Source organism: Muscardinus avellanarius, assembly GCF_963383645.1.
Source record: "Muscardinus avellanarius genome assembly, chromosome: 9".
NCBI lineage: Eukaryota > Metazoa > Chordata > Mammalia > Rodentia > Gliridae > Muscardinus > Muscardinus avellanarius.
Genome location: NC_137795.1, coordinates 94,135,058 through 94,158,528, shown reverse-complemented (window position 1 = coordinate 94,158,528; position 23,471 = coordinate 94,135,058). Strand labels below are relative to the sequence as shown.

General features: G+C 48.3%; 2 protein-coding genes across 2 annotated transcripts in view; one reads left to right on the top strand and one right to left on the bottom strand.

Annotated features, from left to right (window-relative positions):
* LOC308267245 (aldose reductase-related protein 2-like) overlaps window positions 1–7,194 on the bottom strand; it is a gene marked incomplete at both ends in the record, with an annotated part of 16,103 nt that extends 8,909 nt beyond the window's left edge. Inside the window, 4 exons of the mRNA XM_080701820.1 lie at window positions 669–746; window positions 2,436–2,552; window positions 3,202–3,369; window positions 7,129–7,194. Coding sequence (XP_080557946.1) covers window positions 669–746; window positions 2,436–2,552; window positions 3,202–3,369; window positions 7,129–7,194 — 429 coding nt within the window. The remainder of the gene's footprint in view (window positions 1–668; window positions 747–2,435; window positions 2,553–3,201; window positions 3,370–7,128) is intronic.
* The window catches only part of LOC308267024 (aldo-keto reductase family 1 member B1), a gene marked incomplete at both ends in the record, with an annotated part of 118,904 nt that overhangs the window by 44,223 nt on the left and 51,210 nt on the right, over window positions 1–23,471 (top strand). The window lies entirely within an intron of this gene.

The window sequence follows — 23,471 nt, the reverse complement described above, 5'->3', positions numbered from 1 at the left end:
TGTTGACCACCTTAGTCTTTACCATATCCTTAAAGATATGTTATTGCCGGGTGTGGTGGCGCACGCTTGTAATCCCAGCATTTGGGAGGCTGATACAGGAGGATCGTGGTTCGCGGACAGCCTCAGCTACTTAGTGAGGCGCTCCGCAACTTAGTGAGACCCTGTTTCAAAATAAAGAATAAAACATAGGGCTGGGGGTGTAGCTTGGAGGTAGAATGCCCCTGGGTTCCATCCCCAGACCCCCCCCAAAAAAAAGAGTAGGAGAAAGATATGTTATTAATATGCATCATAATATTTTTAAATGAAGAAACTGAGGTTTAAAAGAGTTAAATAATGTACCCCAGGTTACTTGGCTAATACTTATAAACCAAGACCAAAGCACCTGTTCCAAGTTCCTCCCCCTGGGTTCAGAACAGCACGTGCATCACCCTAATGTCATGGGGTGCATTACATTTCTCTTCTCATTTGAGGATTCGCTCTTAGCTCTGAACATGTAAATCGTGTCAGATGGACCCCACATCCAAAGCCGACGAGGAAGGAGGAAGAAGAGCTGGAGAACGCAGTGTTAATAGGCACAAGGCACATGGGCGCCTTCACACCAGGGGGGTCTCATGGCTGACAGAAGGGAAGTTTTCTCTCCCAGCACACTTAGAGAAACCAGAACCTACCTCCCAGGCATCCAGGAACGTCCATTTGCTGATGAGGAAATTGCCCTTCTCATCGGTGGGGAAGAAGCCCTTCTCGGGCTGGAAAGGAGAACAAAAAGCTTAACTAGAATCCGCACATAGGTATTTGTTCCTCTTAAACACACTCCATGCCCCTGACTCATGCTAACTACCCACATTGGCACACTGTGGTTTTCAAGCTCTGGAGATTATGGCAGACAGTGATTTTCAATAAAATCTCTAAATGAACTGTGCTATCCTTTTTTTTTTTTTTTTTTAAAGGGATAATGGGGATTGAACTCAGGGGCATTTTACTTCTAAACTATTTACTGGACCCTTTTCTTTAAACTTACTTCAAAAACAGGGGATTTCTAAGTTGCTGAGGTTCCTTTCAACTCTGTGATCCTCCTGTCTCTGCCTCCCAAGTACTGGGATGACAGATGTGCACCACCACACCAAATTCATGCTATGCATATCTTTATATTTTAGTATCTGCTAGCCAGGCATGGTAGCTTCTGCTTGCAATCCCAGTACTTGGGAGACAGAGACAAGAGGATCGCAAGTTCCCTGTTTTAAAATAAAGAATAAAAATAGGGCTGAGGGTGTAGCTCAAAGGTCGAATGCTCCTGGGTTCACACACACACACACACACACACACACACACACACACACACACACAGAATCTGCTGGATTGATTTTAAAATTCATCCTTAGAGCCGGGCGTGGTGGCGCATGCTTTTAATCCCGCGCTTGGGATGCTGAGACAGGAGGATTGCACGGGTTCGAAGCCAGCCTCAGCTACTTAGTGAGGCTCTCAGCATCTTAGTGAGACCCTGTTTCCAAATAAAATATAAAAAAGGTCTGGGAGTATAGCCCGAAGGTAGAAAGCCTCTGGGTTCCACCCCCAGTACCACCAAAGGAAAAAAAAATTAAATTCATCCTTATCACTCTGGATATTAAGCTCATATACTCAGACCCCATATAAACTTGGGAAAACTTTAATTTCAAGGTCACTAGACAAGGGTTAGATCTCAAGGGTGTAGGATTCTGGGAAAGATATTAACTGACTTCCATTTTTTTTTTTTTTTTTTTTTTTGGTGATGGTACTGGGGTTCCTGGAAGCCCTTCTACCTCCGGGCTACACTCCCAGACCTATTTTATACCTTTTTACTTTTGGAAACAGGGTCTCTTAAGCCAGCGCCGCTGGCTTCAAACCTGCACCATCCTCCTTTCTCTGCCTTCCAAGGGCGGGGATTACAAGCGTGCGCCACCCCGCCTGGCCTGACTTCCATTTCTATGACCTCTAAAAGCCTGGAGTTGGGCATGACACCCCATCATGGCCCTAGCTAGTCATGAGGGGAGAGGCTGGGAGTTCTTGGGAGCAGGCAGGAGCTGAGCCTCAGCCAGCAAGTACTATTTCTGCTGTGAGGAATGGCTGTCTGCCCATACCACAGGGCTTGAGCCTTTCTCCAAGATGCCAAGCCCAGGGTGTGCTTTGCTTGCCAGAAGGGGTGAACCCTGAAATAATGGCAGACCAGAGTGCCCCAGGAGTCGCCTGGAAATAAAATCAAGCAAAGGTAACTTGTCTCAGCTTCTGCGAGCCAGCAGATCTCATAGTTTCTCGCAGACTCAAGCACAAGGAAACCTAAGCAACGCGCCACCTCTGCGGCCTCGGCTGGCCTGGGCCTCCCTCCCCATCAGCGCCCTCCTGTGTGCATAAGAACTCCTGCTGCAGCCCCCAAGGCCGCCCTGCGTGGCAGCAGCTCAAACCTGCATTCCCTGCGGCCAGTGAATCAGGTAGAGGTCCAGGTAGTCCAGTTTCAGGTCCTTGAGGGTCTTCTGAAAGGCTTCCTTCAGGTACTTCCTCTCGAAGAAGGTGCACCAGAGCTAGAGAGGAGAAGAGAATGGCCGCTACACTGGTCCTCCCTCCTTGCCCTCCACCCCATGCAGCCGCTGTGCTGCTGTGACCTGACCACAACTGTCAGGGAGACACTCCATCCAGGGGGCAGCCGGGCGCTCAGGAGCCCATCACACTTCTTAAGTGTTCAGGGAAGTTAAAAATTTTTTAAAATACTTTTAACATTCTATGGGTTTCTGTGTGTGTGTGTGTGTGTGTGTGTGTGTGTGTGTGTGTATGTGTGTTTCACTGGGGATTGAATCCAGGGATCTTCTACCACTAACTACACTTCCAGAGCTTTCTTATTTTTTCTTTTGAAACAGGGTTTCAGGTTTATTTTTCTTTTGAACAGGAAGATGGGCGTCAGCAGCATCCTCGTCTCCTATTCTGAGACAGGGTTTGCTCGTTTGCTCAGATGGCCACGAACTTGCGATCTTCCTGCCTCGGCCTCCCGAGTCTCTGGGATTCGAGGTGCGCACCACGGAGCCCGGCCTGCTGTGGCTGTGTGTGTGCAGTGATGTCAGAGGCAGAGAAGAAGAGGCCGGGGCAAATGCAGGTGCGTAGGGAAGGCTGGTGGAGTCCTTGGTGCTGACCACATCTGGTGCGGAAGCCCAGACTCCCCCGCACGGGCCCGCGTACCTTGCTGACGATGAACAGGTCCTCCCTCTTCACAACCTTCTCTCGGATCTTCTCCTGGATGGCTTCTCCCACCTCACTCTCGTTCTCGTAGGCATAGGCACAGTCTATATGGCGGTATCCTGCATCAATGGCCGCCTTCACGGCCTCCTTGACTTTGTTGGGGGGAGACTGAAAGGTGACAGGAAAGCCCCTCAGACACTTTACCCCACGGCTCCAACAGTGGGCTGGGCACGGCCCGCTTCCTCCAAACCAAGACCTCACTGGGTCTCAGTTGCCACAGCACATCTGGGAAGAAATTGTACTTTTTTTTTCATGATAGTGGCACTGAGGATTGAACCCAGGGGCATTCTATCCCTGTCCTATACCCGCTGACTGCTTTTATTTTATTTATTTTTTTGGTTTGGAAAGAGGGTTTCACAAAGTTGCCGAGTCTTGTTACATTGCTGAGGCTGGCCTTGAACCTGAGATCCTCCTGTCCTCTCATAAGTATTGAAAAATGTACTTTGGAAAACCTTTCAAGAGAATAGAAAAGAATGAGTTAATTTAGATTAGGAGCTCGTGTACTATTCTAGGTAAAAGTCAACTCTCAGCTGGTCACAGTGGTGCTTGCTTGTAACACCAGAGAGTCGGGGGGCTGAGGGAGGAGGGTTGCAAGTTTCAGGCCAGCCAGGGTAATTTAGCAAGATCCTATCTCAAAATAAAATCATAAGAAGGGCTGGAGTTGTAGCTCAGTGGTAAAGTGCCCTGTGCTTAATTTCTTTTAAAAGCAAATAACTTCTCATCCAGGTAATTATTTTTTCTTATATTGGGGATTGAGCTCAGAGGTATTCTAATTCTGGGCTACACCCTGGCCCTTTTTATTTTGAAACAGAGTCTCACTAAGTTGCTGAAGGTCTAGGTTGCCGAGGCTGGTCTTAAACCTGGGATACTCTGGGGCTCAGCTCCCAAATAGTGAAATTATAGGAATGCTATGCTGGACCAAGATAATCCAGGTAAATCTTTTTTTTTTCTTTTTCTTTTTTCAGCACTGGGAATGGAACACAGGGGCATTCTACATTCTAGCTATACCCCCAACCCTAATTTTTATTCTTTTATTTTGAAACAGGGTCTCACTGAGTTGCAAAGGGCCTCACTAAGTAGTAGCTGAGGCTGTCCTTGACCTGCGATCCTCCTGTCTCAGCCTCCCAAATGCTGAGATTACAAACGTGCAACACCATGACTGGCTCAGGAAAGTCTTTTTTTTTTGAGGGAGGGGTACTGTGAGTGGAACACAGGGGCATTCTGCCTCTGAGCTACAACCCCTAGCTCTATTTTTTTATTCTTAATTTTGAAACAGGGTCTCACTGAGTTGTAAAGGGCCTTGCTAAGTAGTAGCTGATGCTGTCCTCGAACTGTGATGCTCCTGTCTCAGCCTCCTGAATGCTGGAATTACAAGTGTGTACCGCCATGCCTGGCTCTTTCAGGTAAATCTTGATGTGTCTACAGAGCTGGGAGTGACAGAGGGCTTTTTTTTTCTTTTTCTTTTTTTGTTGTTGTTTTTTTTGTTCAGGGGATTGAACCTAGGGACAGTCTACCTTTGAGCTATAATACCAATATTTTTCTTTAATATATATTATTTTTGACTTGGAAACAGGATGGCGATTTTTTGCCAAGGCTGGCCTGGAACTTGCTATCTTCCTGTCTCAGTCTTCCAACTACTAGGATTACAGGTGTGAGCCACTATGTGTCATCGGAAAAATTTTTATTGTGGTACTGGGTTTTGAACCAGGGGCACCTAACACTGAGCGATACCTCAAACACTTTTTATGTTTTTTAAATTTTGAGATAGGGTCTCATTAAGTCACCCAGGCTGGCCTTGAAATTGCAATCCTCCTGCCTCTGCATCCCAAGTCCCAGGGATTACAGGTATTTGACATTGCACCTGACATCCCAATGCATATTACAAAAACCAGACCAAATACTAGATTGTAAAGTAACTCAGAGGGATTTCAGATCCCATTTGATGATACAGAGCAGGGAAATAGTCAATACAGGATCAGTCCAAGCTTTCTCACATACTGGGGACATGCTCATGAAAAGATTCCTCCATCTGTCTCTGTCTGGCCTGCAGAATAGGACTAATAGCCTCCCATCCCCACCCCTGCCTAAAGAGGTTCTTATGTTGGTTACTTACCACATGAATGCAAACTTTAACACATTACCTGACACCTAGCCTCAGTAGGGCAACCATTAGATTATTTCAGAAATATAATGCAATATATTGCAAACCATTATATTGTTTCAGAAAAGGAGACACAGAAACCAGGTGTGATGGCGCACGCTTATAATCCCAGCATTCAGGGGGCTGACACTGGAGGATCGTTGTTTGCCTAAGCTACTTAGTGAAGCCCTACACAACTTAGTGAGACCCTATTTCAATATAAAGAATAAAAATAGGGCAGGGGTTATAACTCAGAGGTCAAAGGTCCCTGGGTTCCATCCCCAGTCCCGCAAAAAAAAAAAAAAAAAAAAAAAAAAGAGACATAGAAAACCTTATAAGAATAAACTTTCTTTTTGACCCCCAGCAAAAGAAAAAAGAAAGAGCATTAGAAGTACCCTATGGGCTCACCAGCCTGCTGCAGGAGGCACAGGGATGTGCCTTATGGCGCTCTGGTAGCTGCTGTAGCCAGGCCAGGACTGAGCTCCTCACCCCAGCCCAGGCTCTCTGTGGTCCCAGTGCCCCTCAGACCTCCACATGCCTGGGGACAACGTGGGGATCTTGGAAAATTGCAGATTCAGTGTCACAGGGCAGGTCCGACACTCTGAGTTTCTAACAAACCCCCGGGGCTACACTGATGCTGCAGGGCTCAGTGCTATACCATAGCAGAACAGATAAATGGTGCAGAGCAAATGGGGATAAGTGGCCCAGAATCAAGGAGGGTTAGGGGGGAAAAGGCTGCTAAAGCCGCACGGCGACCCCTGCCTGTCATCCCTGTGACCCAGGAGGCTAAAGGAACAGGATCTCAAGTTTGAGGCCAGCCTGAGCAATTAATGAGAACCTGTCTCACAATTTTAAAAATGCCTGTGTCTGGGCACGGTGGTTCACACCTGTCATCCCAGTACTTGGGACAGGGGGGCTGTAGTTGTGAGGCCCGCCTCAGCAACTTAGTAAGGTTCTATTTCAAAATAAAAATAAAATTAGAAAAGTAAATAAATTAACTAAAAAGGGCTGAGGAAATAGCTCAGAGATAGAATGCCCCCTGGATTAAAAGGAAAAAAAAAAAAAAAGAAAGAAAGTAAAACGAAAAGCTGGCCATGTAGCTTAGTATACTGGGTTCAGTTCCCAGTGCCACAAAAAAAATAAAAATAAAAATAAAAATAGTAAAAGTAAAAAAGGAAGCTGTGCGTGGTAGTCCACCCCTGCAGTCTCAAGTATGTAGGAGGCTGTGAAGGCCAATCACAGTGTCAGGAGGGCCTCATCAGTGTAATGGGGCCCTTAATAACTTAGTGATTTGCTAACTAACTTACTGTTTCAAAATAAAAAAATAAAATAAGGCTGGGTGTAGCTCAGAGACAGAATGATCCTAGGTTCAAGTCCCAGTGAGACACACACACAAAATAAATAAATAAATAAATAAATAAATAAATAAATAAATAAATGTAAACAAAAATTAAACAAGCAGACTGCTAAGAGAGCAGCTGCCTTTTTTTTTTTTTAATTAAGTCTCATGCCCGCTTGAATCTTGGTGACTTCTAGCAAAGCACCTACCTGCGAGAAAAGCTAGCCTTGAAGCTTTGTAGCCTGCATCAGCACTGAGAAAGCAAAGCAGTTCAAGTTCTGCTGTAGGGCTGCATCTCACCTCTCCAGCCCCAGCCTGACTAAAGGCAGAAAGGAGAAAATGCCCAACAACGCAGGAAGAAAGCTGGCGTCCACGAGTTCAGATTTACCTTCCAGGTGCCCAGGCCCACAATGGGCATCTTGGCTTTGTTGCTGAGCTGCACAAAGGTGGCCATGGCTGGTGCAGATGCAGTCAAGCCGGCGGGAGCTGTCCTGAGCCTGGTGAAGGGGTGTCTTATGTCCCTGCTGAGGAGGCTGGCTCTGGCTGCAGGGGAGGGGCCAGCGCCCAGCCCAGCCCAGCCCTGTCCTGCAACAGGAAGTCTCTTTCAGTCTTTTGTAAGCTGCATTACAGAGAATGGACGTGAGCAGAAAAACCTCTGGCCAGTTTCCCTGCTGGGAAATGTATGAATGACTTTGTGAGCTACACGTAGGGGGCTGTCAACCTAACACCCCGCGAAAGCTTCTCCAAAGAGTAATAGGGCCGGGCGTGGTGGCGCATGCTTGTAATCCCAGCATTTGGGAGGCTGAGACAGGAAGATCCAGGTTTGTGGACAGCTTCAGCGACTTTGAGGCCTTAGTGAGACCCTGTTTCAAAATAAAGAATTATAAATAGAGCTGAGGATGTAGCTCGTGCCCCTGGGTTCAATCCCCAGTACCACCAACACACACACACACACACACACACACACACACACACACACACACTTTACTACACACAGCTCACATATTCTGCAATATGTTAGGTTTATTTGGGATTAGATATTGCAGAATATGTGAGCTGTGTGTAGTAAAGCGTGTGGTTGTTCAAAGTTGAGGTCAGGGAAAGTTTTCAAAGGCAAAATGAGAAGCATTTAAAAAATTACCTTAGGCGGGCACGGTGGGCACGCTTGTCATCCCAGCATTCCGGAGGCTGAGACCTGAGGATCGCGGTTCGCGGACAGCCTCAGCTACTTAGTGAGGCCCAGTGAGACCCGGTTTCAAAATAAAAAATAAAAAATAGGGCAGGGGCCGTAGCTCAGAGGTAGAACGCCCTTGGGTTCCATCCCCAGACCCGGAAAAAAAAATTATCTTGAGTTAACACTCCTAGGCTACAAGGATCAAAAATGGTATTTAGTCATAGTTCTGTGCATCTGTCCTTGCAAAAGTATCTTTTTGTGCAAGGTTACGGTTGCGATGCCCTTTTTGCACAGCCGTGGATCTGGCAGGCTTTGGGGAAGGCTCTTGTTATCAGAGATATGTAGATGGGATCTTTTCCCTCAGAAACTCCTCGCTACATTTATTATTTGGGGCCAGGGCTTGGCCCAAGCAGCCCTATTTCGAGTCTGACAACTTTAACGGATGTTGGCTACTCTGCTAAAAGGAAAGTTTAAAAAAAATACACAGATTTTAATTTGTATCTATCTAGTTGCTCTGAGATGGTAAAAGAATTTCTATCTCAGAGAATGGAAACTATCAATTTATCACTCAGGCAGCAGGTTTCTAGGCTAATATTCTTCATTTATTTATTTATTTGGGATCTGAGGCTTGGAACAATAATGTCACACACACACACACACACACACACACACACACACACCATATTAATGATTAATGATTTCCGGGATGAAATAGTTCTTGACAGACCCACACAAAACTGGACCTGGAAGGAAGGAAGGCGGCGAGGGGGATCATGGCGTTCATTGGGCCTCGATCATGGCATTTTCCCATCCGAGTTAAGTACTGTTTCAAGCCCTTCCCAGAGTCCCACAGAGACTCTTCTTGTTCTGCATGTATCCCAAGCTTTACAAGCCTCACAGACGTGACTTTTTCTTCCTTTCTTTCTTTTTCTTTCTTTCTATCTCTTTCTTCTTTCTTTCCTTTTCTTTCTTTCTCTCTCTTTCTTCTCTTTCTTTTTCTTTTTTCTTTCTCTCCTTTCTTTTTTTCTCTGTCTTTCGTCTTTCTTTCTTTTTTCTTTCTCTCCTTTCTTTCTTCCTCTCTTTCTTTCTTTCTTTCTTTCTTTCTTTCTTTCTTTCTTTCTTTCTTTCTTTCTTCCTTGTTCTCTTTTCAATACTGTGTTACCAGAATTCTAGGTGAAAGGCCTGATTCTGAGAATCCAGCAAATCAGATTTGGTCACTTGCCTCAAAAACCGAACAGACAGGGTAAAGATGGAAAGCATGAAAGGAGCTTTGGTCAGCCAGCTACAACCCAGGAGTCAAGGGGACCCGTGGCCTTAGCCCTGTCTTTGAGGGGCCACCAGTGACCTTGAGGTATTTTAGAAAGGGGAACTGAGGGCAGGGCTGGGGGTCTGCATAGCTGGAGGCAGCTTTCCAAGCAGCTGGTCCAGAGGAGTGTGGCCATGACACCATTATCTCAGGATGAGTCAGTCAGGTGCGGCCCTGTGCTCTGTAAGGAACTTGCTATTGCTTGAGGGGTTGCTTGACTTATCACAAGATGTTTATCAACCAAACCTTATTCCTGGAATCCAAGGTGACTCCAACACAGGACACCAGATGGATGTGAAATGGAGACGAGGAGACATATTGGGGTCTTCACTCCTGCTTCTGGACACCCATCAGACAGCTGCGTGCTAAAGTGGAGTCTAGTAATCCCAGCACTTGGGAGGCTGAGACAGGAGGATCGCGTAGGTTCGAAGCCAGCCTCAGCTACTTGGTGAGGCTCTCAGCAACTTAGTGAGACCCTGTTTCCAAATAAAGTATAAAATAGGTCTGGGAGGATAGCCTGGAGGTAGAAAAGCCCCTGGTTCTACCCCCAGTACCACCAAAAAAGAAAAGTGGAGTCTAAGTCCTTGTCACACCGCAAGTCCATGCCAAAGTTTTATACATATTAGGCAAATTCTCTGTGCTGTAAGTCCACTGTGCTACACCCCGAGTCCCCTTTACTTTTTATTTTTCTCTTTTTTTTCATTTTTAGACAGGGTCTTGACCTTGCAATCCTCCTGCCTCGGCTTCCTGAGTAGCTGGGACTACACCGCACCCAGCTGAGATAAAGATTTTTTTAAATATAATTTTGTAACTTATGAAAGCACTATTTTGCTGGATTGTTCCTCTCTGAGGCTGACAGAAAATGTTTGATTTACTTATACAAAAGGAGGAGGTTGGGAACTCTGCCCTGTAGTAGCAGCAGCCCCCTCCCTGCCTGAGTGCCCGCACAGCACCCAGGCCCTGACTACACAGTTTGGAAATTAATACCAAAGCAATTTTCCAGTATTGGCACAGGTCTACTATATTGCTGAGGCTGGCCTTGAATCTCGATCCTCCTGTCTCAGCCTCCCAAGTACTGGGATTATTAGCATCTACCACCACACCAGACTTCATCGCCGGGATTGCTTTCTAGATCTGTTGTTGTTTTGGAGGTTTTTTTTTTTGCGTGGGGGAGGGGAGCTTGGTGATAAACAAATAGTGATAAACACATAATAATGGGTCCAGTTTTTATACCAACACACTCATAAAATATACTTCAGCCAGGCGTGGTGGCACACGCTTGTAATCCCAGCATTTGGAAGGAGGATCGCGGTTTGTGGGCAGCCTCAGCTGCATAGTGAAGCCCTTTGCAACTCAGTGAGACCGTGTTTCAAAATAAAGAATATAAAACAGGGCTGGGGGTATAGTTTGTTTATCACCAAGCTCCCCCCCCTTCCCAAAATAAAACTCCAAAACAACACCAGATCTAGAAAGCAATCCTGGCGATGAAGTCTGGCGTGGTGGTGAATGCTTATAATTCCACTACTCCGGAGGCTGAGACAGGAGGATCGAGATTCAAGGCCAGCTTCAGCAATATAGTGAGACCTGTGCCAATATTAGAAAATTGCTTTGGTATTAATTTCCAAAATATACACCCCAGCCCTATTCTTTTATTCTTTATTTTGAAATGAGGTCTCACTAAGTTGCAGAGGGCCTCACTAAGTAGCTGAAGCTGGCCGAGAACCTTGATCCTCCTGTCTCAGCCTCCTGAGTACTGGAATTACAAGTGTGCACCATCATGCCTGGCGAGGCCTGTTAAGATCCCTTTTGGCATGCCCACGCCCTGGAGAGCAGCACCCTCCTCTGTCTCACCTGCTACTAGCCTATATGAATTCACCTGCCCCTGTCTGTTTTCTGTGGAATAGATCCCCAGGGCCTTCATTCTTCTGATCCTAGCTCCTGTCCATATTAGAAAAATACCCTGCTGGGCGTGGTGGCACACGCTTGCAATCCCAGCATTCAGGAGGTTGAGACAGGAGGATCGCAGTTCATGGACAGCCTCCGCTATTTAGTGAGGCCCTGTGCAACTCAGTGAGACCCTGTTTCAAAATAAAAAATAAATCTGGGCGTGGTGGCGCACGCTTGTCATCTCCGTGCTTGGGAGGCAGAGACAGGAGGATCATGCTGGTTCAAAGCCAGCCTTGCTGGTTTAAGAGACCCTGTTTCCAAATAAAATATAAAATAGGTCTGGGAGTGTAGCCCAGAAGTAGGAGGGTTCCATCCTCAGCACCACCAAACAAAAAAGAGAGAGAGAGAGAGAGAATTACTCTGGGTCCCCCGGAGCCCTGCTTTCGTTTTGGTTCATACAATTTCTCATTTGCTTCGTAATTCTGCAGCAATGTGGCTACCCAAACTTCCTGTGAAACAACTTGCCTTAGGTAACCTCTTTTCTTTTTTTCTCTTTCTTTTCTTTTCTTTTCTCTCTTTTTTTTTTCAGTACTGGGGATTGAATCCAGGGGCATTCTACCTCTAAACAAGACCCCCAGCCCTGTTTTTTATTCTTTATTTTGAAACAGGGTCTCACTGAGTTGCAAAAGGTTTCACTATGCAGCCGAGGCTGTCCACAAACCGCGATCCTCCTTCCAAATGCTGGGATTACAAGCGTGTGCCACCACGCCTGGCTGCAGTGTATTTTATGAATGTGTTGGTATGAAAACTGGATTCGTTATTATGTGTTTATCACTATTTGTATTATGTTCACAGTTATCTTTTGAGAAATGAAAATTTACATTTTTATGGATTCCTAAACGTCTGACAGGCTTAAACAGTACATCTACTGGACTTTGTAAAAAAAAAAAGGGGGGGGGGCTGAACCAGGTATGGTAGCGCACACCTGTACTTGAAAGACTGAGACAGGAGGATGGCAGGTTTGAGGCCAGCCTCAGCAATTCTCTGCAAGCTAGTGAAACCCTGTCTCACAAAAAGGTCTGGGGATGTCTCTCAGAAATAGAATGCTCCTGGATTCAATCCCTAGTACAGAAAGAAAGGAAGAAAGAGAGAAAGAAAGAAAGAAAGAAAGAAAGAAAGAAAGAAAGAAAGAAAGAAAGAGAGAAAGAGAGAGAGAGAGAGAGAGAGAGAGAGAGAGAGAGAGAGAGAAGAAAAATGGAACTGGGTATGATGCTGCACACTTGTAACCCCAGCATTCGAGAGGCTGACACAGGAGGATCGAGGTTTGTAGCCAGCCTCAGCTACTTAGTGAGGCTCTTTGGAACTCAGTAAGACCCTGTTTCAAAATAAAGAATAATAATAATAAAAATACTGCTAGGGGTGTAGCTCGGAAGTAGAATGCCTCTGGGTTCCATCCCCAGTACCGGAAAAAAAAGGGGGGGGGGCCCAGGACATGGTCCATGCCTGGATATGACAGCCTCATTCTGGTTTTTGGGTTTGTTTCTGAAGCAGGGTTTCACTCTGGAGCCCAGGCTGGTCCACTCCCACCTCAGCACTCTAAGTACTGAGTGAGACAGCAGACATGGGCTACCGCACCTGGCTAGCCTCATTCTTTTCTTACTATTTTATTTTATTATTTTACTTTATCTTACGGTCCTGGGGATGGAACCCAGGGGCATTCTACCTCCGAGCTACACCTCAGCCCTATTTTTTTTATTCTTTATTTTGAAACAGGATCTGAGTTGCCAAGGGCCTCACTAAGTAGCTGAGGCTGTCCGTGAAGCTCGATCCTCCGGTCTCAGCCCCCCGAATGCTGGGATTGAAAGAGATGTTAAAATGTTACCTGGATCTCTAAATTCAGGCTCATCCTATGACAAAGATTTCCTGGACAAGAGCAAAGATTCTGTTTTGCAGTTAGACCTTCGCAATTAGACCTTTGTTGTTGCTATTAGGTACTGGAGATTAGGATTGAATCCAGGGACCTTCTACCTCTGAGCTACACCCCCCCCCTCCCAGCCCTGTTTTTTCTTATTATTCTTTATTTTGAAACATGGTCTCAATAAGTTGCAGAGGGCCTCACTATGTAGCTGAGGCTGGCCACAAATTTGTGATCCTCCTGTCTCAGCCCCCAAGTACTGGGATTACAAGCATGTGCCACCATCCCTGGCAGGTAGAACTTTGACATGATAAAGAAACATAAAAGTCAAAATGTAACCTTGGGAACTGATGCTGCTGTTGTCTCTTCTAGACCCATTTCACATCATCATCATCATCATCACCATTATTATTATTATTATTATTATTATTATCATTATTACTATTGAAGAAGCCCCCATTCTGTTTGCTCAGAGTTAGTGAAGGCCCTCTGCAACTCAGTGAGACCCAATTTCAAAATAAAGAATAAAAATAGGGCAGGGGTTGTAGCCTGGATGTCAAATGCCCCTGGGTTCCATCCCCAGACCCCACTCAAAAAAATCTCTTTCATTTCAAATTATAATCAATAGTGAAAATTTAGAGTCTCAACTGTGCTTATGATAATAATCACCAAAACTATACGACATTTAAAAAACCCCCGTATCCATCCAGACTTGCCTCTTATTAAGTCTTCTTGTTTGGAACAAAAGGGAAGGAATTCACAGATACCACAATGCAAACACCTATCTCAAATGAAATATCAGCCTTCAGCTTGAGATATTGCCAGACTCCAGGTGTCATGAGACTCCAGAGATCGCGAGACAGACTCCAGAGGTCGCAAGACTCCAGATGTCAGGAGAATCGGCAAGCCTATAAAACATCGGTACTTCAGATCCACCACGTGACTCAGCCGGCCGATTGGGACTATGGGCGACTTGTGGTCCCTTCCCCCACGGCCTGCTGACTCCCCGAGGGTCCTGGTCCGAATAAAGCAGCAGCTTTTGATAACCTGGCTGATATTTTACCTCCTTCACAACTCCCTAGCTCCGCTTTCAACATTTCACCCACCACAGACCACAGACCACAGACCTCTCGGGCTGGAGTAGGGGCGCTGTGAGCCTCAGGAGAGCGAGCCCACAGCTGCACAGGGCAGGCTGCCTGCACCAGGGGACGTGGAGGTGGAGGGGCCCAGCCAGCCTGGCAGCTCAGCAGGACCTTCCATGAGTATTTGTGCTACAGTGGCTGCTCGTGCACCCTCAGGCTGGGAGTCCTTGGAATGCCAGTTACAAGGTTTAGATTAAAGTCTGCTGTGTATACAGGACTTGAACGGAAGCATTATTTATTTTTAGTTTGTGTAGATTTATTTAAACATGCACACACACATACACACGCACACGCACACATGCATGTGCGCCATCTGTTTTCTTTGCTGCAGCCTGGCCCCGGGGTGGGTGGCTCCGATGGCCAGCTGGGCTGCTCTTCCCACGACGGCTTCGTGGTTCTTGGAGGAGATGCGGTGGGCAGTCTCAGCAATACCTCTGGGTTTCTGCCAGTTACACTTAATTTTGGCTTATTAGTCTGGTGCCAGGTGAACTTCTTGGTCTTCTTTTTGATGATCTTGGGCTTCACAAGAGATCTGAGGACAGCCAACATCCTGAGTGAGAGAGGGCTGCCACCTCCATCAGCACATCAGCAGCACCGAGAGAGAATGCAGTCATAATTTTTTTTTTTTTTCCTGTACTGGGGATGGAACCCAGGGGCATTCTACCTCCAAAGGGTACTCCCAGCCCTTTTTTTTTTTTTTTTTTTTTTTTTTTGGTACCAGGGATGGAACCCAGGGGCATTTTACCTCCAAGCTACAACTCGAGCCCTATTTTTTATTCTTTTATTTTGAAACTGGGTCTTACTGAGTTGCAAAGGGCCTCACTAAGTAGCTGAGGCTGTCCTTGAGCCATGATCCTCCAGAGTCCACCTCCCAAATGCTGGGATTACAAGCGTGCGCCACCACGCCCAGTTGAAGTCATGATTTTTATTTTATTTTATTTTTTTTTTTGCGGGTCTGAGATGGAGCCCAGGGGTATTTGACCTCCAAGCCACAGCCCTTGCCCTATTTTTATTCTTTATTTTGAAACAGGCTCTCACTAAGTTGTGGAGGGCCTCACTAAGTAGCTGAGGCTGTCTGCCAACCGTAATCCTCCAGTTTCAGCCTCCCGAATGCTGGGATTACAAGCGTGCGCCTCCACGCCCGGCTCGAAGTCATGAATTTAAAAGGCTATTTTTTTTTTTAAGAATCTCAGAAGCAGATTTTTAATTTTTTTTATTTTTTGTTTTTGTTGTGAGCATACAAAATATATGTCAAAATTGTTGTGAGTATATGAAATAATCAGGATATAGGTATAGCGTAGGGACAGGTAGACTGGCCAGATATGCAAAGAAGATGAGGCAGAAGAAGGATGTAACTGACATGCCCAAGACAAATGAATAGACACATACCCCGGGCACACATCCATAGGATGTGACAACTGGAAGACAAGATAAGGATGAAGTAACGGATACTCACCCCGGACATATGTCTGTAGGATGAAACAGCTGGGAAAACAAGATGACAGTTGAAGTAATGAGCCTACGCAATTAGTGACATCAACTTAGGGTAGATGAGACCTAGCAAATGGCTAGATCCGCGGCTCTGACTCAACTGTCTCTAAGAGGCTGAAAGTTAGCCAGAGGGAGACACTCCCTGTTGGACGATTCCTCTAAATGACAGTCGGGCTCATCCCCATCTGACTCCCCGGACCTCGAGCATCTGCACCTCGGCCATCAACGACGGCTGTGACAGCGATCCTGAACCTAGATTACCGGCAGAGACCCGTTTGCCTCAGGTAACCAAATGTTATCTGGCCAGTGGCTTAGTTAAAGAAGGGTGGGAGTGTTATGAGCATTGTAAAATAAAGACATTTAAGTGTGACCTGTCATTCTTGCCACTGTGTCAGTAGGGCTCATAACAGTTTTGAAAAATAATCTCTGAAGGTTCTTTTTTTTGTGTGTGTGTGTGTGGTACTGGGGTTGGAATTTAGGAGCATTCTATCTTCTACTTACACCCCCATCCTGATTTCTTATTCTCTATTTTGAAACAGGGCCTCACTAAGTTGCAAAGGGCCTCACTAAATAGCTGAGGCTGGCCACGAACGGGATCCTCAGGTCTCAGCCTCCCAAATGCTGGGATTATAAGTGTACATGGGCCACCACGCCCGGCTTGAGGGTTTTGTTCTGTTGCTGAAGCTGGCCTTGAACCTGTGATCTTCCTGTCTCAGCCTTTCAAGTACTGGGATTCCAGGCATGCACCACCATACTCGACTGTAGATATTCTTTATGAAAGAGCTTTAAGACTGGAGTCTTGGGCAGATGTTCCTAACTGCAGTTCATCAATGCTGGACTTTGGAACTAGAACATTTCCAGTGCTGTTTTCCGATGGAATCACTTTGGAAAACTGTTGCTGGTTTGTGATTATGCCTTAGGATAGCCCAAATAACTGAAGAACAGAGAGACTGGAAATTCCTCTCCTGTCATGGGTGAGGTCAGAAAAGAATTCCAAGAGGGAAAGGCCACAAGACATCCATCATAAAATGGAAATGATATTTGGAGCTCTCTCGCGGGCAGTCACGCGAGGGGCACAATTTATTCACATTCAAGTAGCTTCCTTTCCTTAGGACCTACGACAGAGAAGAAACTGGAACAACAAAACAACATTTGATCCAGTCAGGCCATTTATTTATTTTTCATCAAATCAAGGTCCACAGAGCCTATAACCCCGTATTTAGGATTACAGGTTTGAGGCCAGCCTCAGCAATTTAGCGGTGCTCAGCAGCTTAGCAAGACCCTATTTTTTTCTTTCTTTCTTTCCTTCCTTCTTTTTTTTTTTTTTTTTTTTTTTTTGTGGGTCTGGGGATGAAACCCAGGGACATTCGACCTCCAAGCTATACCCTCTGCCCTATTTTTTATTTATTTTTGAAACAGGGTCTCACTAAGTTGCAGAGGGCCTCACTAAGTAGCTGAGGCTGTCCATGAACTATGAGCCTCCAGTCTCAGCCTCCGGAATGCTGGGATTACAAGCGTGCGCTACCACATTCGGCTCTTTCTTCCTTCCTTCCTTCCCTTCCCTTCCTTCCTTTTTTCCTTCCTTCCTTCTTTCCTTCCTTCCTTTTTTCTTCTTTGTTTTTCAGTACTAGGTTATGGAACCTAGGGGCATTCTACCTCCGAGCTATACCCCAGCCCTATTATTTATTCTTTATTTTGAAACAGGGTCTCACTGATTTGCAAGGGGCCTCACTAAGTAGTAGCTGAGGCTGTTCTCAAACCAAATCCTCCTGTCTCAGCCTCCCAAATGCGATGATTACAAGCATGCACCACCACGCCAGGCAGCAAGACCCTATTTCAAGATAAAATAAATAAAATAATAAATAAATAAATAAATAGGGCTGGGAGTGAAGCTTAGAGGTAAAATGTTCCTAGAGGTTCAATCCCCAGTACCAAAAACAAACAAACAAACAAAAACCCCCCAAAAACCCAGAAAATATCAAGGAAAACATTTCACTACCACACAGCACAAGGGCCCAAGAAACACAGAATTCAGTGCATTTGTCATGTTTATTCTCATCCTCAAATTCATGAGTCTTATAGAAAACTGCAATGAAGCCGGGCATGGTGATGTAAGCTTGTCATCCCAGCACTTGAGAGGCTGAGGCAGGAAGATTGATTACACATTCAAAGCCAGCTTTAGCAATTCAGCAAGGCCCCATTTCCAAATTTAAAGGAAAAAAGATAAATAAATTAAAAAAAAGAAAACTAGCCAGGTGTGATGGCACACGCTTGTAATCCCAGTACTTGGGAGGCTGATACAGGCGGATCCCAGTTTGACCAGCCTCAGCTACTTAGTAAGACCTTTTTCAAAATAAAGAATAAAAAATCAGGCTGTGGGTGTAGCTCAGAGGTAGAATGCCCCTGGGTTCCATCCTCACTACCCCCCCCAAAAAAAAAAGAAGAAGAAAAACTAGAATGAACAACTAAAGCATTTGCTTTACAAAGAATTCGAAAGCTGGTTGATAAGTAAAATAAAAAATTAAATGCGAGTAAAATAAAAATAATGTGCGTACGGCGGAGTGTGAAAAACACGAGAGAGGTCCGGTACACATGGCATGTAAAGTTTTAATGGCACGGCTCTCCCGGGGATCAGGGCGAGGCACCGTGGGGCCCGCGCGCCTGTCCGAAGCTTGAGGACGCGGGCTCTCCTTTTCAAGGTATGCATCTCGCGAGATGAGGGTTTACTCGCGGGAACGCCCAATTCTCGCGGGGGTTTCAGCCCCTCCCTTGCCCTGCAGAGGTCATGTGACACAAAGTCACATGAGTGCAGGACCCAACTTAACATTCCGGCCTTTTGATGGTAGGGATAATGGATGACGTTGGACCCTCTAGCTTCTTCCTGCTGTCAAGGGGCGTCGTCAGGGGCCCCAGGCCGGGAGTTGGACTCCCAGGAGTCCGACTGGACTCCCAGGAGTCGGGAGTCCAGTCCCCCAGAAGGGGGTGCAGGTGGGTGCATAGCTGCAGTGCGAATTGGAGGTTACCCTGGACAGCTTAGTGATGTGCGCTTGAGGAGGCTTGAACAGGCAAGGGCTATTAAAGACAAAAACAAATCATGAGATTGAGCAGGCGACCAAAAAGGAGACTGGCTTACTCAGTACCTGGAGAGCTACCCTGAGCTGGCAAAGAGGATGGAGGTTGAGGGATCCAGGAGACATCAGTCTTCAGCCAGGCTGAGTAGGGCCAGCGGCGGGGCCTGGTCTGGAAAGGTGCTCCCCGTGTGTTGAGGCACCTGGGGCTCACCCTTTTCCAAGGGCACTGTTCCAGTGGCCCTCCTGGCCACACGCCGAGCAGTCTGATTGGTAGGCATGGCTTCGCCCCACTTGAGGCAGGCTCCTGGAGGTAGTTGTTGTTGCAGTCCTCCACACCTAGGTGGCGCTCCAGGGGGCTGAGCCGCCACCGCCAGCCGAAGGGCAGCTACCAGGGATCGGCTTTTTGGCAAAGTCGGAGTGTACGCTCCATTTCCGCCTGTTTCTCTCTGGAATTAAAACTTAGATGCTATGTTAAGGTTCTGTCAGCTGTGACGGACCTATACTCACAAAGAGCGCGTCCCGGGGCTGGTGTCCGGCAAGAATGGCAACGCAGACTCCCCACGGGCAGAGGGTGTCGCCCCAGCCCCGGCGTTTCCCACAGCACCTAGGGCGCGCCAACGCGGGCCGCCCAGCAAAATTGCAGTCTGGCGCGGGCCAAGATGGCGACTGTGACATCACCAGGCAGCGACTATGCGCCATCACAAAATGGCAGCTGGCGGGAAAATAAATGGAAGCTGATGGGGGAGAGCATTTGGAGGGATACCAGACCACTTAGAAAAGTTCCTAACTGTTCCTGGGCCACCGCAACCTATTTCCCAACTCGTATCAAGGCAGACAGGCTCTCAGGGCATCTGCTAGTATAAAGGTTCGACTCCCCATAATTGGTTTGCGGGCGGAAACGAAGAACAGGAAATGGGTGTCCCCGATTTCCCTGCTCAATCGTTCGGAAACGGAGGTTAAGAGATAGGGAAAAACGTCTTCATTCCTTCTCAAAACCGGAGGATGACCTGGTCATCCGCAGCGTGGTCCCAGTGGACCATGGGACAATGGGTCACCAAGCGCTTGGATTTTGGGGTCCCAGTGGACCGGAAGACCCAAGTCCGGAACCCGCTAACCAAGGGAAGGAGGCAGTTTACCGGAGTATAGTGTTGTCGGCCAGCGCTGGCTGTGACAGAAGCGCTGAGAAGCTGCTGGGGGTGCGGTGGAGCCAGGGCGCGCGGATGCCGGTGGCTGGTGTGGACGGCACTGGCGGCTGGCGCAGGTGGGATCAGTGGGGGTGCGCAGGCGGCATGGCTTGCCGGGCCCGCGGCGTGGAGACAAAATGGCTTCCAGGCACGCGCCAGACGCTGAGGCTGGGCCCCAAGGAGCACCGCCAGTGAGCCTGGCTCGGGGCGGGTGGGGCAAACCGGCCAGAGGTCCCGGTGGTGACCGGAGAACCAAGCTGGAACGGTGCTTTAGGAGGTCCAAGTGGCAGGCAGAGGTCCTGGCCCGCGCAGGCGGTTGGCAGGCAGAGCAAGTGCCAAGCTGCCTGGCTCAGGCCGGAAAGATGGCTGCCGACTCCTAGGATTGGTTAGGAGTGGAAAGTGGGAGGGATTAAAGATTGTGAGGCCTCCAGTGAGATCATGAGGTGGAGTGGGAGGGATTAAAGATTGTGAGGCCTCCAGTGAGGCCATGAGGTGGGAGGGGTTAAAGATGGTGAGGCCTCCAGTGAGGCCATGAGGTGGGAGGGGTTAAGGATGGCGAGGCCTCCAGTGAGGCCATGAGGTGGGAGGGGTTAAAGATGGCGAGGCCTCCAGTGAGGCCATGAGGTGGGAGGGGTTAAGGATGGCGAGGCCTCCAGTGAGGCCATGAGGTGGGAGGGGTTAAAGATGGCGAGGCCTCCAGTGAGGCCATGAGGTGGGAGGGGTTAAGGATGGCGAGGCCTCCAGTGAGGCCATGAGGTGGGAGGGGTTAAGGATGGCGAGGCCTCCAGTGAGGCCATGAGGTGGGAGGGGTTAAGGATGGCGAGGCCTCCAGTGAGGCCATGAGGTGGGAGGGGTTAAGGATGGCGAGGCCTCCAGTGAGGCCATGAGGTGGGAGGGGTTAAAGATGGTGGGGCCAAGATGGCGGCCCCCCAGTGATTCCACGTGTCCAAGATGGCGGGCCAAAGCTGGCGACCCCCCACCCAAGTAATTTCATGTGGCTGCTTACCGGAATGGCCAGGCCCAGGCAGCAGGGGTGGGCAGGCACAGGGTGAAGGGCGCCAGGGCGCGAGTCCAAGTGGAGGAACCAGCTGGAGCGCGGGCTGGACTTGGCGGGCTGGGGGCTGTTTAGCAGAGTGGCGGCCACCTAGATGGAGGAGGCAGGCGGCCCCGGCAGGCGGGTCTAAGCAACGCCAGGCGTGGAGAAGACATAGGTGCGCGGTGTGGCGCAGTCCGCGGGCGGCGCGGTCCCATTCCAGCGGCGGGTGGCGTGGGCAGGCGGGAACGGCGGTTTTAGGAGGTCCAAGCGGCAGGCAGAGGTCCTGGCCCGTGCAGGAGGTCAGCAAGTAGAACAGGTGCCAGCATCACCCAAGGAGCCTGGCTCCGGGCGGGTGGAACTAGCAGCCTGGCGGCCGGTGGAGCCTGCACGCCCCGGCGGTGGTGGCTGCAGCCGCGGTGGCAGTGGAAGATGGCCTCCGGTGCTCCAGAAGAGAGCACATGGGCGGGAAAAGATGGCCACCGGCTCTCAGCAGAGTGCGGGGCCGGAAAGATGGCCGCGAGCTCTCAGCAGAGCTCGGGGCTGGAAAGATGGCCATCGGCTCTCAGCAGAGCTCGGGGCCGAAAAGATGGCCGCGAGCTCTCAGCAGAGCTCGTGGCTGGAAAGATGGCCACGGACTCTCAGCAGAGCCCGGGGCGGGAAGAAGGCCGCCGGCTCTCCCGGAGAGCGCGGGGCTGGGGAAGAAGGCTTACAGTCCGGGCAGGCACGGGGCGGAAGCGGCGGCAGTGGTGGGAGCAACGCCTGCAAGCAGAGCGCTGGTGTGGGACCTCGCAGTCAGCTGCTGGCGGGTCGGAGAGTCCGGGGCTCAAAAAGAGAGTAAAAATAAAAAGAGAAAAAAGGAAAAAAACGAAAAAAAAAAAAAAATGGGGAGGGACCCAAGAGTTCTCCCGGTTCGGCACCAAATGATAAGTAAAATAAAAAATTAAATGCGAGTAAAATAAAAATAATGTGCGTACGGCGGAGTGTGAAAAACACGAGAGAGGTCCGGTACACATGGCATGTAAAGTTTTAATGGCACGGCTCTCCCGGGGATCTGGGCGAGGCACCGTGGGGCCCGCGCACCTGTCCAAAGCTGAAGGACGCGGGCTCTCCTTTTCAAGGTATGCATCTCGCGAGAGGAGGGTTTACTCGCGGGAACACCCAATTCTCGCGGGGGTTTCAGCCCCTCCCTTGCCCTGCAGAGGTCATGTGAAACAAAGTCACATGAGTGCAGGACCCAACTTAACACTGGTCTCTTGATCGTCAGTGATGTTTTGTATTGATATGACACTTAAAGGAAAATCTCCATCAGATCTTGTAGTGGAATTAGGCAGGAGGACAGTATCTGCAGCTCACAGGGTCAGAGATGACGGCATTGACCACATCGGGGGGTGCGTTATTTTGCTTAACACACCCTATATTGTCATCAGAGCGTTTCTGTTATCTCAGTATTCAAAATGTCTTGAGCACACAGCCAACTTCCTTTCCTCTGGGTGTATGACTTAAGTGAAAATTGCCTCCAGGTGAGAGAGAGGCCCCACAGCAGAGTCCCTCTCTCTGCCCCTAGAAGCATCCAAGAACCATGATGTTTGCAGATGGAATTAAGGCTGTGCTGGCTCTGCAGTGGGAGATTCTCCCGGATTCTTGAGGTGGGTCCAATGCAGTCATAGGGTCCTTAGAAGTGGACAAGGAAGGCAGGAGAGAGCCCCAGAGATTACTGTAGCAGGAGAAAGGCTCCGCAGAGAGCGCTAGTTCAAGAAACAAGAGGGCCAGGAGCCTGCCGATACAGGCCCGGGCCCTAGAACCTGGGAAAGGCAAAGAAACGGACTCCACCACACCATCTGGGAAGGAGGCAGCCCGCTGACACTTTGATTTTAGCTTTTTGAATTATTTATTTTGGTTTTAGTATTTATTTATTTATTCATTTATTTATTTGGTACTGAAGAAAGATGGATGGTACTAGGCCTTCTACCTCTGAGCTACACCCCTAGCCTTAGTTTTGTTTTTTTTTTTTTTCAGTATTGGGGGTTGAACCCAGGGACATTCTACCTTCAAGTTACACCCCCAGCCCTATTTTTTTATTCTTTATTTTGAAACAGGGTCTCACTGAGTTGTGAAGGGCCTCACTAGGCTGTAGCTGAGGCTGTCCCCGAACCGCCATCTTCCTGTCTCAGCCTCCCAAATGCTGGGGTTACAAGTGTGTGCCACTACACCTGGCTACTTTTATGCTTTATTTTGAAACAGGGTCTCACTAAGTGGTGGAGGGCCTCACTAGTTAGCTGAGGCTGGCCGTGAACCTGTGATCCTCCTGTCTTAGCCTCCCAAGTACTGGGATTAAAAGCTCGTGCCACCACACCTGGCTTTTATTTATTTATTTATTTTTTGAAGATTTAAAGAAGTTTATTAGAAAGATAGAAATACAGAAAATAGCCGGGCGTGGTGGCGCACGCTTGTAATCCCCGCACTTGGGAGGCGGAGACAGGAGGATCGCACAGGTTCGAATCCAGTCACGCTGGCGTAAGAGACCC